The sequence below is a fragment of the Protomyctophum bolini genome (assembly GCF_963924005.1).
Source record: "Protomyctophum bolini genome assembly, chromosome: 17".
Lineage (NCBI taxonomy): Eukaryota > Metazoa > Chordata > Actinopteri > Myctophiformes > Myctophidae > Protomyctophum > Protomyctophum bolini.
This window is the reverse complement of record NC_137878.1, coordinates 19,168,078-19,179,183: the sequence shown is the minus strand read 5'-3', so window position 1 is coordinate 19,179,183 and position 11,106 is coordinate 19,168,078. Positions and strand designations below refer to the sequence as shown.

At 41.2% G+C, this 11,106-nt stretch overlaps 2 protein-coding genes across 2 annotated transcripts; both read right to left on the bottom strand.

Moving 5' to 3' along the window:
* Window positions 1–1,754: 1,754 nt before the first annotated feature.
* On the bottom strand, window positions 1,755–2,534 carry LOC308331648 (vacuolar-sorting protein SNF8-like; the record flags this gene model as incomplete). The annotated part of the gene is made up of 1 exon (XM_080787138.1): window positions 1,755–2,534. One exon carries the CDS (start codon window positions 2,532–2,534, stop codon window positions 1,755–1,757), a length of 780 nt encoding a protein of 259 aa, XP_080643264.1.
* Window positions 2,535–4,840: 2,306 nt separating this feature from the next.
* Window positions 4,841–7,402, bottom strand: LOC308331989 (cathepsin S-like). Its single transcript, XM_080787569.1, has 8 exons — window positions 7,384–7,402; window positions 6,932–7,068; window positions 6,425–6,547; window positions 6,141–6,284; window positions 5,733–5,957; window positions 5,441–5,606; window positions 5,118–5,220; window positions 4,841–4,948 (listed from the first exon to the last, which is right to left on the bottom strand). The coding sequence occupies exons 2-8, from the start codon at window positions 7,058–7,060 to the stop codon at window positions 4,849–4,851; spliced, it is 990 nt and encodes a 329-aa protein (XP_080643695.1). The 5' UTR covers window positions 7,061–7,068; window positions 7,384–7,402; the 3' UTR covers window positions 4,841–4,848.
* Between the last annotated feature and the right edge of the window lie 3,704 nt (window positions 7,403–11,106).

Genomic DNA, 11,106 nt, shown 5'->3' with positions numbered 1-11,106 from the left:
ATATGTGGACCTGGCCCCTTTTGTGCCCATATATGGAGCTGAGTGGACCTGGCCCCTTTTGTGCCCATATATGGAGCTGAGTGATTGCTGATGCAACACACTCCATATTTGGATAGCGGGACAGACACACGGACAGACAGACAGACATGATCTGCTAGGTCTCATAGTTCGCGCTCACTGCGTTCGCAATAAGCTACTTCAGACAATTTATTTGCCTGACACAGAACTCCATAACGGGATACAGAGAGACAGATACAGAAATCTCCAAATATGGGCATAAAAGGGACACAGACAGACGGGTGGAACGGAAACTCCGACACAGATACAACGGGTATTGCTGCTATTATTGCATTTCCGCAATTTGGGCTGGACAAGCAAATGTGTTGTTTTTATAATCGTTTTGTTGACAGACGGACGGGCATGGGCGAATACATAGTAGCCTGACATAGTCTGTCTCAGCCTAGCGGAGACAATAACTACTTTGAACACAGCTGTTTCACAGATAGCAAATTTAATTCTATTTGTCTATGTCGTATAATTTCTATAAATGAACCAAGGTTAGTATTAAGCAACAGTAAGTGAAAATGTCTCTGTCTGTGATTCTCCCTCTTAGAGGAGAATAGTCATTTACAAACTCACACCCGAATCCCAGGCCTTTGTCTTGAAACCGTTTGAAGCTCCCTCCGGGACAAAGGGTTTCACACGTCACAAGAATTGTCATCACTGTGAATGCATCTGCTACTTCTATGCTAGATTTCTCTAAGCCGGTTCCAGTTGGTGACTCTTGGTGACTGATTTTCACTGAGTGAACTAACAGCTAAAACTTAAGAAAACTACTTTAAACTAGACTAAACTATTAGATAGTTATAGTCATATATAGTTATATACGCTATAACTATTAATAAGGAGTGCAATTGATGTATTGATTGAAAATGTGCTGGGAGATTATAAGATTATAGCTTTTACTAGTTTGGGGTTAAAACTGTGTTAATCACCTCTTAAAGATAATATGTTCAGGTTCATTCTTAGTTCCGTTTTTAAACATTGCTGAGATATTAACTATGGTCATAGTATGTTTTAGTTTGCATTTAAGTTCTGTTGTTTAACTACATTTGTCAGTGTAACAATTAGTCATTTTTGTATAAAGTTAGGCCTCCATAGTAGAACAGTGAGGAGATCTGTGTCCTGGTCCCGCCTCTCTCTAAACCGGAAATAAACAGATCCCAGATCTCATTGGTCAAAAGTCAGGAAACGCCTGTTTCCATGTCCGGAGGAGGCGGGACTCCGAAATAGATATAGACGGAGGAGCAGTGTTCAAATGAGACTGATCTGGACCGGGTTCTCGACTTTGGGCGACAGAGAGCGGTGCGTGTTTTATCCAGACAGTCCGGGAGAGTGTTTTGTCTCTCGTGTGTTGTTTGCTGTGAGTGGAGTGACTTCTTCCTGCAAAATAAAGTCTCTTCTTACAAATCCAAGTGGACCTGGTCAACGTGTCTTCCTGAACGAATATATACCACATCTATTTGATGTAATATGATCCTGAGAATCCTGATCTAATGTAACATGATCCTATCTAATAATTGAACTAGGCTATTATCGAACAGACAACAGGATCGTCAGTGGTGCTATACTGAATATAGACCAGCTAAGCTTGCTCCATGATGACCACCACAATCTGGTAAAAAAAACTGCCCTGAAGTCTGGACACACCAAAAAGGTATATATGCCAGGAACATTAACCTCCCTCCAACTAACTAATCTTCTGTCATCCGTTTAGTCTCTTCTGGTGTGATGTCATGGGAAGTCAGTTCAGAGAAGAGAGCAGGCAGCCAGTACTGTGGTTCTCCGGCAGCTTGAGAATCCAGCCAAGCCAAGCCCTCTTTCAGCAGGTGCCCCAGAACATGACAAGCCCGTTCTCTCTCCCACTTTAGATTGTATGTGATCTCACTCACTGTAACATAGCCCTTCTTCTCAGCCAGCTGTAGAGCTATAGTGTGATCCATATTGAGCTCTGCTGGGACAGACTGCACCAGGTATGAGCCTCCGACAGGGATCATCTCAAAGCTGTTGCCTAAAACCTTCAGCTTCTTTATGGCTCTCACCAAGTCGTCTTGGCTGACGTCCTGAGCATATTTCCCCCTACCCTTCAAAACTCTGTGATGGAGTTCATTCAGTGTAATGAGGCCTCCAGTTCTGTGTTTCAGGGCGAGGCACACTTCAATGATCTGCACACCCAGCTCATAGTAGAAGTCTCCAACACCAAGCATTTCTGACCAAAAGCCTTTGCCAGAGGCAAGTGGATCGACCCCAATAGTGGCACACATTTCCTGAAATTGGACCCGAAACTGTGAGCTCTTGCGGATCTCTTGTTTATGCTTGCTGGCAAATTCCTCCAGGTGAGACTTGAAGGTTTCTAGCTGTTTAGACATCTGAACAATTTGATCCTGGGAAAGAACAGTTCCTCTTTCCTTATACTTGGCCTCTGTTAGTTGCTTTTTGGCAATAGCCCCAGCACCAACACCTCTCCGATGCATCCGTTACTGTTGTCTGGTCACACACACATTAGAAAGGTCCGCTCAGTGGACGGCAAATATCCAATGAGAGGCAAACCCCAATAATAATACTTACACTGTGGTGCGCATTTGAAAGTCATCCTACATTGCAGATGTAAAATCAAAAAACTAAGCGGTTGTAAAAGAGGTGATGAGAATAAGCATACTTGACGTGGTCTTTTCTGAGCCCTTATAAAGATTGTTTGTGATGTGGTGTGATGTCACTAGCCATGCCCAAATATATTATGGTGTCACCCCTTTTAACATGCACATTGCTATGGCAATTAGTTGATTGAACGTAACATACTGTATGTGCATGTTGATTGCGAACGCAGTGAGCACCAACTATGAGACCTAGCAGATCATGTCTGTCTGTCTGTCTGTGTGTCTGTCCCGCTGTTACGTCACCATGACTCAGCCATAACCATATAAGGAGTCCCCAAAGCAGCTATACGTCCAAAACCCAAACATGTACGAGCTGCGTTCGCTTCCCGCGTTTGCGCGTCTTACTTGTCTGAAGCAATAGAATATCTTGTGGGCACTAACAACTAGTTTCATCATACCCAGTTTTTACATAAACAAATGTTGAAATCCACTTTTCACTGTGACAATTGTATTTACAAGAACACTGAGCAGTCCACACTGCTTGACGTCAGTCTTAATAAGGTCCCTGCACCAAGTGTTCTTTGGCCTCCATCTAAGGGCTTGTCTTGTGATGCTGGTATTGGGCTTCCGGAGTGTGTGGCCTATCCATCCACACCTCTTAATCTCCTCTTCCACTGGCGGTAGACTCTCCCTCTGCCAGGTCATTATTACTTGCGCAAGCAGAGCGCGCAAGTAATAATTTCGCTCGGTCTCTTCAAAGTGACAGCCGTCTTTTTCAACCGTTTTTATGTGTATGCAAATCTGTGCCTGGTTTGCTGGGACCAGATTACACAGATGACCATTTCTCTTACGTCATCACTGAGAGCTAGTCATACATATACACACCATGTACTCTGGTCCCAGCTCTCAACGATGACGTAATGTGTAATCTGGTCCCAGCAAACCAGGCACAGATTTGCATACACATAAAAACGGTTGAAAAAGACGGCTGTCACTTTTTGGCACCAAGTAACCACAGTATACTGCTAATCAAATTACAACTACGTACTCTATATGTAGTTGTAATTTGAAATTTGTAAATCTGTGCCTGGTCTGCTGGGACCAGATTACACAGATGACCATCTCTCTTACGTCATCACTGAGAGCTAGTCATACATATACACACCATGTACTCTGGTCCCAGCTGTCAACGATGACGTAATGTGTAATCTGGTCCCAGCAAACCAGGCACAGATTTGCATACACAGAAAAACGGTTGAAAAAGACGGCTGTCACTTTTTGGCACCAAGTAACCACAGTATACTGCTAATCAAATTACAACTACATACTCTTATGTAGTTGTAATTTGAAATATATGGCCTACTAGTGTGCAACAAGCAAGTATGCACTCGGCAGAGTGCAGTTCTAGTTGCTGATGTGTCGCCAGCAGTATGCTCAGGATTCTCCTCAGGCAGCTGTTGGTGAATGTTTGCGCCGTCATCGTTGCTGCCTTTGTGGTCCTCCACATCTGATCCGCACAATAGTACTGGCTTGACGTTTGAGCTGAAGAGTCTGAGATGTGGTCTTAGTTGGATGAATGCGGCTCTTGCCTTGCTGGCTCTGATGTCTGCATCCGTGCCACCCTGACTGTCTATGACACTGCCCAAGTATGTGAAGGCTTTTGCTTCAGAAAGAAAGTGGAAGTGTTTATTTTACAGTTATGGCTAATGATACATCTGTATGAACCTGTTAACAAATTCAATCAAAACATGACAGACTGTTTAGTAAGCAAGACTTTTTACAATTTGTCTTACTGCAATGTTGGTCAGTTTAAATAAATGTGCTAAAGAGTGCACCTGTGACGCCATTTTGTTAGCCATCACTGAATTATAGCATGATGCTATGGCTCAACTTGTAGACCTGCCATTTTGGCACATGACGCCATCATAAAACAGTCCGGGACCTGGTACAGGCCCATTCCCTTATTACAAATTCTAATGACTTATACTAAAATCTTTAAGGTGCACACAGGCACAAGCGTAGTTTTGTAGATGAGAAATGAAACCTTACACACGATATTCTTTCCCCAATCACTGGGATAAAGCCATTTATTTGAATTTCTACAAGTGCGTGCCATGTGCCATGTGCCATGTGCCCACCCCCCGCCCCCCCTTGAATCGAGCACATCCAGAAACCAGGCTGCCCCATTTGATCACATAATGGGGTAACAAGGGTAGAGGGCAATGCCACACTGGTTCCCTGCATTCCTTGCCATTTTGATGTAGCCGCCATTTCCATAGAATGTACCCCAACTAAAGAAAAACAAAGACAAGCACATTAAAACAAATAATGAAGCAGTCAGATTAATGTTCAGTCTTGGGTCAAAATGGGAAATGTTAATACAGTATATATTAAGAGGTCCATTAACATTTTGGTTAAGCATTGGGAGTGGACATGGTCACTCCAACCACCAAAACTGACCTGTTCTTGATGAGCCAGTAGTCTTGTCCACCTTCAGTGCCATACCCCACTACTAGCACTCCATGATTAACTCTGTGGGTACATGTGTGATCTCTATACACACCTGTTGAATGCAATAAAGTTCAAATGTAACAGTACCATATTAACAGAAAGTTTCCAAGCACACATGCAGCTACTACAAAGTAAATCAATTTATTGTACCATCTATAAATCTCATAGACATGCAAAGCAAATATTGTTGCTGACAAGTCTAGTGGTGAAGTGTTCCAAGTCTTAAAGCCTCACTCTGCTGCTCCGTTTAATTAAAATGTGATGTAGCTCACCATGGCGGTAGAAGACAAATTTAGGCCGGGAAGCGTCGATTGCAACCGAGATGGGACCAATGGCTGCCAGGCCTGCTTTCAGTATATTTTCATCGCCCTCCGGTAAAAATGCATATCCAGAGCAGTTAGCAACTCGATATTCAGATTGATACTTGCAGCGACCGTTCTACCAAGAGATGGAATAGAAATTGTAAGTTCAAACAACCTTAGTGACGTGCACAAATTTTCTGCAGATCTGCCCGTCAGTGACCTGCTACGGTGTCAATCGCTTCCATGCACAACTCAAACTCACCTCTCCTGTGTATGGATAGGCTGCATCAGATTCAATGCCATCATTTTTCAAGACGTACTCAAAGGCATTGGTCATAAAGCCACCGTGGCACCCATGGTTGCCAAATCTTGAAGAGCAGTCTACCAAGTTCTGAGGGCTGAGTGACATCAGGGTGCCTGTGTTCTTCTTAAACTGACCTTCCAGAGCCCCAACTGCACTGAAGGCCCAACAAGAGCCACAAGATCCCTGCAACAAACAAGTTTAAGTCCAAATATTGCATCTAAAAATAAATTTGTAAACTCCAAAATCCCAGGCTTTACAGTTCCCTCAGGAGACATACATTGGCACTTACGATTTTACAGAATCTACAGGTACATTTGCTGCTGCAATGTCAACAATTGCAGTGAAAAGTACACCCAGATCTCCTACCTGCATTTTGACCTCTGTGACAAAGCCTTGCTCTCTCCAGTCGAGCATGGGAGGAACAGAACCATTGACCTTGACAGGAGACGGCCATCTCTCCAAGTCAGCTGGCACACGGGTTCCAGTGAGCATAGCGAGCTCATCTGTGGTCTGCCAGTAAAAAGAAACCAGTCTATTAAGCATCATTTGCCTACCATTAATGTTCAAAGTGGCCCAATCTAATCAATGTGTAGCCATTAAGACCACACTTCTGAATTCAAATATTCCACTGTTTGCTAAGCAATACTCACCAAGTCACCAAGGTGGTTCATTGCCAGCTCAAAGGTGTGTATGCCCAAGGAGGCTTCTAGGTTGTGGACATTAATCATTTCCAAATTATCTTCCCAGATATGTCTGCGACCAAGCTCCTCAAGCTGGAAGGAGTGCATATTGATTCAGCAAAAGAAAAATACTGTAGAAACGTAAACTTGGCATGACCATTACCACCATGTTTCTTTGAAACAGTAATACCATTAATAATGCAACAGACATTACAGAGGTAGAACTAGAATTGTATAGGACAGCAGTTGTCAAAATGCAATTAAACAAAGTTGACAGCAGCAGACGAAGTAGCCTACATGTGTCATTAGTATAAAACATTTGGGGAAGAATATAGAGGCCTTACATAAATGGGTCCTTGTCAAAAATCTTTTCAATGTGCGAGGACACATGCAGGCCAGCCGCCAACGTGTGTCAATTTGGGGTCCTGGACATCAAAAAAGTTTGAGATCAACTAGTCTAGAAATAGATAGGCCTACCTGATAAGAATACACTTTATTATGAGTCTTCTTCCAAAGTTCCCAGTGTTGATCAAGTGCTTTATTGTGGTCGAACTCAAAGGCCACTGCAAATCCACACATGAGGGCGAGAAGCAGGCTCCCAGTCATATTTGACTCTTGAAAGGAAAAGTAAAATAAATATATATATATATATATATATACACACACACACACACACACTCTTTTTTTTTTTAAACTTGTAACCAAGTTGCTCAAAAACACCAACATGGCTTTAGTGCACCTACCCTGAGCTAGTGCCTGGTGGTAGGCTACACAGACAGCTAGAACAAACTCCTTACTAGGGAAAACGCATCAAAGTCAAAGCACCACATCATAATTTGTTGTCATGTGAACCATGGCTACCTATGTTGAGAGAGAAGACCATAAACATGTTCAGACAAACACAATTTAACGAAACACTATTGTATTACCTTTGTTCAGGGCTCGCACTGTTTTCAAACAAGCGGACAAACAGTTGCACAACTACACGATGAACAACAGACGTATTAGAGAGCCTTTTAATAGGTGTGAACAGCAGTGCGCACCTGTATGTGATCTGACCTAATCATGCCTAAACCAGATTTGTACTTCGACGTACTGCGGTGTAGCTCCAAATGAGCATGTTTGTGTTTTTCTTGTTAACATAATAGACTGTAGTTATTGGAATTTATGCAACTCTTTTGCGCATACAGCCACTATCAGGATATTCAGAAACTATTTAACTATTTTCATCATAACATCTTATAGCACATACGGTTAGCACCTCAGAAGATAGTACATTTATTTTCTGCTCGATTCTTTGAAAGTGCTGTTATCCACTATTAAAAAAGGCAGAATTATCACTTTTTCATGCCACACATTTATCAATATTTGACATTTTAGTAGTAGTAGTAGTAGCTAGGTAGGTCTACTCTAAGTGGATCTACATTCATTATGTAAAGTGTGACATGTACAGATCATTTCATAAATGATAAAGCCTAGAGAGTGGCAACTGTCCCCCACATGTAATGACCAAAATGAAAGAGTCTAGTTTAAAAGTGATAGTGATGAATGAATATCGTTTCAGAAAGCAGAATGTTACAGAAAACAAGTGTCTGTAAGTGTTGCTCTAAAATCTGATTATCTGCGAAAATTAAGGTGGATGGAATAAGAATAAAACCTGCATTTATTTGGTCAAATGTGATAGCAAGGGGGTGGCATATACGCCATTGCCATCCCCTGTCTGGAACCCACTGGAACACCAATTGGACACAAGAATCACATGACACCATGCTCTCTTTCTTCAGGGTTTTATTTCCGTAACATTTTCTTCATATAACTGGATAGATAAAGGGCACACAGGTGCAAAACCCAGCATATTCAACAACTCTCACATAAAATAAATACAGCACCTTGTCAGCATCACTAAAATATTCTGAATATCCAGAATATAATAAATAAATTACCCAACCTTTTTTTGTTCATTTACAAAACACAAAGACAACATACAATAGTTTTGTGTCATATTGATATGTTTTTTTACTTGTTTTCCTTGATGTTTAAGTTCCACAAATCTGATACATCCAGATACAAACATCTACAGCTTCTACACACACACACACACACACACACACACACACACACACACACACACACACACACACACAGTAGCCTACATTTATTTCAAATCGAAAGTCACATTTAGAGTTGAATTTTCTCATTTAATATACAGGATAGAGCCAAAGTAAAATTAACACCAACATAAAGAGCTATGGTCCAGTTGCTGATTAGTGTGTGTGTGTGTGTGTGTGTGTGTGTGCGCGTGCATGTGTAAAATAATAACAATCCTGCACATAGCAACATTAAAATATAAAAGTTTCAATTGACAGTGCTATTTTGGTTACTCAATATGCCGTGGTTGTTTTCCTTTTATCATTTTTAGAGTCCAAATGATTTGTCTCAGAACTGCTTGAGAACCATAGATGAGCTTTATTGCTGACATTGACCCCGTTCCCTGTTAGACGGATTCATATGGGTAGGCCTACATTTGTAAATTAAGATATATATGCATGTTTCTTTGCACGTTTCCCTTCACCTCTGTGGAACGGCTTTCTCTGGCTTTGCCTTTCCGTCGCTGTAAGATCTATTGTACACTTTTACAGTATCCCTCAGAAAATCAGGCATTATATAAAAAAAATTCTTTTTAAAGTTACAAAAAAGGAAAAAAAAAGAAAAGTACACAGTAAACTCACTGTTAATTTATCCATTTGTAACTACACTACACCAAAACCAAATGGACCCTTTCAAGTCCATTTAGTTCCATACAGACGCTTTCACTGTGTACCTGGTTCAATGTACACAAGCAGAACAGTCACCACTTCAAAAAATAAGTTGCACCAGAGTTACCCACTTTGATCAAGAACAACCACTGCAAGCAACATTTCTATGCGTCATCATCATACTACAACAATTAGATAAGACTAGTAGTTCTTGCTGCAGTCAGACAGAAAACACACCTGGCATACAGGTCACCCAAACTGATCAGACAATACAAGACAAACATGCTTAATGACTGGTTGCATACAGAGGAATTATGAGTGCAAGTTGCCACTCTAGGATAAAGAATGTCCATGTTATCCAACAGTGGAACAGGGTGCATGTCAACACGGTACTGCATTAACAATCACAGGTACCTATTAGGAGCTGCAGAAGGCCTGATAGTTGTTATTTTTGCCTCTACAGAAAGAACACACAGTACAATTCTTAATTTAACACTGAGAGTGAACAAATAGACCCAAATAGATCCAAATGGACTCTCAACTATAACTACTTGTTCACCACTGGCATCAATCGTCATTATAGTTGTGATGTGGACTCTGCCATCCACTTGTGTTAGAACAATTTTAAACAATTTTAAATATCTTAGATAGCCTATAGTTAACTTTACAGTATGGTAAAAGGAAGGTAAGTCTGATATTAGAGGGACAGGGAATTGACATCAACACTGAATATTGGAAATGTTTTTTTTACATGTCATAAATATGTCCTGTGATCACCAAAATGAGCTGCATTCATTACAAACACCACAACGGAAAAAGTAGAAAAATATGTGACACGCACTTTTGGTACTACATCGTGATGTTAGTAGGCTACAACATCGGCCTCTACAGCACACAGCCACACATGAATACAATGTTCAAACAATCCCTCAGATATAAATTAATTTAGACCTAAAATGTGAAGAAAAGAAAAAAACACACAATCAAGACATTCCTATAGAAACAGCAATAGAGAGCTTAGATCTAAACAATGCGTCCCAGAAATGTCTCGTTCCCTCACACATAACCACCACGCACACATATTGTACTCCTGCACACATGCACACAATTACACCTACAGTTTAGACGTACACATGTAACAGGTCAGATCAACTAAGTCCTCTAGTTACAGTATGCATGCTTCTGAAATAGCCCAAATCAACAGCATGGTTGTCCGTCATGCCAGCAAGCACAAGGCTCAAAATGGGAGAAAGTTCAACCCAAAATGCAGTTATAGTGCTTGCTAGCATGAATAACCTAGACCTACATGAATTACTGACATCATGTGTGTTCTTCAACACACACATGCGCGCGCGCGCGCACACACACACACACACACACACACACACACACACACACACGTGCACACACGCAACACACACACACACACACACACACACACACACACACAAGCATGCATGACACACTGATATAACATTTAAACAACTTGGTCGCACAACGCACCACGCATTTACTCACTAACTGATTGTCACTTCACATCTGTGACATCCACACACACACACACACAGTAAAGTCCTCAGTGATAATTTAACTGTGAGTGTGAAAATAAACCCGATGGACATGGATTCATCTTGGTCCATTTTTATCCCCTCAGATTTACATTAACATTGAGGATTTTACTGTGCACCTTTGGAGAAATGATATTGATGTAGTGATATGTATACAGTATAGTTAATATACCAACTCCGGTTTTCTTGTTTGTGTGCAGAGTCTGCCGATTTTCAAATTTGTTTTCGTATCTGTCCAACAGATATTCATGTCATCTAATCATTTCAAATAATACCATTTCAAATGTTCCATTTCCCTAGATCTTTTATGGTATTATCTTATAAGCTG

Excerpts from the sequence above, each read along its gene's own strand:
- LOC308331989 (XM_080787569.1), bottom strand. The coding sequence starts at position 7,060 with ATGACTGGGAGCCTGCTTCTCGCCCTCATGTGTGGATTTGCAGTGGCC. Across the intron at positions 5,607-5,732 it reads CCTATCCATACACAGGAGAG|AACGGTCGCTGCAAGTATCA; the intron begins GTGAGTTTGAGT and ends ATCTCTTGGTAG. Across the intron at positions 4,949-5,117 it reads TACTGGCTCATCAAGAACAG|TTGGGGTACATTCTATGGAA; the intron begins GTCAGTTTTGGT and ends GTTTTTCTTTAG.